General features: G+C 39.3%; 1 protein-coding gene across 1 annotated transcript; it reads right to left on the bottom strand.

Moving 5' to 3' along the window:
• LOC109832421 (EPIDERMAL PATTERNING FACTOR-like protein 5) lies at positions 208–1,546 on the bottom strand. Its single transcript, XM_020399790.1, has 2 exons — positions 1,285–1,546; positions 208–741 (listed from the first exon to the last, which is right to left on the bottom strand). Exons 1-2 carry the CDS (start codon positions 1,340–1,342, stop codon positions 473–475), a joined length of 327 nt encoding a protein of 108 aa, XP_020255379.1. The 5' UTR covers positions 1,343–1,546; the 3' UTR covers positions 208–472.

The following is a 2,327-nucleotide window of genomic DNA, read 5'->3' as shown; positions in this document are numbered from 1 at the left end:
ATGACATGTTAAAATTAATATAAAACTATAATTCTCGACTCTCACCATAACTTCGGAGTTCTTGTGCCATGGTTAGAGGAGTTAAATTTAAGACCAATATAATTGAAACCACAGACAATAAAATCACAACACTCAACTACTCTCTTTCTCTGGAGGCATGCATGAGAAATCAATCAAAAACCTAACGAAGTACTCTAATCATCATCATAACCATAAGTTACAAGCTCCCCTTGTTAATCAAAAAAAAAAAAAAATTGGAAGAGAACAAACAACAAAAAGCAGCAGATGATATCTACATACGCATAACTTACATCGTAAGGAACAAAAATGTTCAACTCAACAGGCTCAAGTTAGTGGGTTTTTTTTTTTTTTAAATTATCGACCTCTCTTTTCCTCTTTCTCAATACCTCACTAATAAAAATGGTTATTACAAGCTCCAATATTGTGGTGATTAATATTTAGCTAGCTATAATCAGGGCATGAAGAGCTTATTCCCGCATTTGCACCTCCAAGCCTCGGGGTAGTATTCGAGTGGCGTGATGAGGCTCGGCTGGATCGCCACGCGCACGGGCCTGCAGGGGAAGCACGTGCCGCACCGCGCACGGCACGTGGGAGGGGAGGAGCCGGGCCCCACGAGCAGTCTCCTTTGGGTCACAACAAACCGGTGCCAGTAATATTTCTCCTCCTCGTTCTTCAGGCCCTCCTCCCTACTCGCTTGTTGAACTTCTAACAACTCCCTACCTAAAACAGCACGAAAATTAAGGAAAATATCGGTACTCGTCTCGAGAAAAATGTTTTGTTACAAAATGTAGCCTTGGGTGATCTTGAAAAATATTCAAGGGGAAAAAAAGAAATTGTTCCATTCTAAATTATTAGCGTGCATGAAAACTAGCCCTAAACTAACAATGAAGTGGATTTGTGACGAGAGATTCATATGGTCCAAAAATGAGAGTACACGAACAAAAAAAAAAGGAAGAAGAACCGTAGCATTTAATCATGACAATGAATATGAAAACATGGAAATTGATTGTTAATTAGCAACAAATAAAAATACCCAGAGTAGGGTTTTTTTTTTCTAGTGCATTGTGACCATATTACTCTTTAGGTAAAGAAAGAGGGGCTTTAAAGTGAAAAAAAAAAGGTCACTAATTAAAATTAGGGGTTAAGAAGAAAGAATGTAGAAAGGGACTATTGAAAAACTAACAAATAGAGAAGGGTTTTAGCGTTTACATACCAAGATTATATAGTGTGAATAGATCGAGAAGGGTTTTAGTGTTTACATACCAAGAGCTGTTGCAAAGAAGAGGAGAGCAAATGCCGCTGAGATGCGAAGAACAACCATGGCCAAGCCCAAGCTCAAGCTCAGTCTAGAGAAAGAGAGGATGAGAGAGAGAGAGAGAGCACAAAGGAGGAGTAATATTATGGCAATGCGTGTGGGTCAAGTTAGAGAGAGAGAGAGAGAGAGAGAGAGAGAGGTTTTTTTTTCTAAGTTAGGAGGAGACCAGAAGATGATAGATCAAGGGAACACGAGGGGCTTTGAAGATTGGACAGTATAATACTAAATACCCTCTCTATGTGAGGAGTGTTACTGTTTTCTGCAGTCTACAAATAATGGTTACCTTTTTCTGGGTACCATCTGTTAAATAATTTTTAACCATTTTCACTGATTTTTTTTTTCCTTTTCTTCCTTTACACATTAGCTCTTAATTTCTTAAAGTTTGGGAGATGGGACTCGATCCAGGGCACATTCCCCACATTAATTTTCATTTTTCGGATAAACAGTGAAAAGGGCAGGGTTCGGCTAAGTTCAAGGACGACCACTTGTACTGTAGGAAACATTATCTCAAGACATGCATAACCCTACAATGAGTTTAATATGATTTAGGAAATTACAAGCTTTGAAGACGTAGAAGTGGGAGGATATAATGAGGAAGAAAAGATTTTCTGAGTTCGAACTTTTGTTTCTTTCTAGAGTGTGAAGAGGAGGCTTGGCCCCATTATCTTAGGGTGGGCTAATTAGCAAACTCTTTAAATAGGGGTTAGGTTTTAGTAGGGGTGGCAAATTAATTATGGCTCAAAATCGATTACAATTTGAATTTCCTGATTACAAAAGAGAGGAGAATGAATTTGATTCTCCCCTTTGTTTAATTCTGGGTTCTTCACGGTGGCGATGGAGTGCCTCCCTCGAATGCTTGCGTCGAGTTTGCTCTCTGTTGACGATCCGCACGTCTTGATTCACTGGAACGATGTCTTCTCCTCACGATTTGACGTTGTGGAGAACTTGCGTGGCAAGTTTTAGAACTCTGAATGAGTTGATAACTCTGCAC

The sequence above is a fragment of the Asparagus officinalis genome, chromosome 3 (assembly GCF_001876935.1).
Source record: "Asparagus officinalis chromosome 3, Aspof.V1, whole genome shotgun sequence".
NCBI classification, from domain to species: Eukaryota; Viridiplantae; Streptophyta; class Magnoliopsida; order Asparagales; family Asparagaceae; genus Asparagus; species Asparagus officinalis.
Note: the sequence above shows the minus strand (reverse complement) of the source record. Positions and strands in the feature narration are given on the sequence as shown.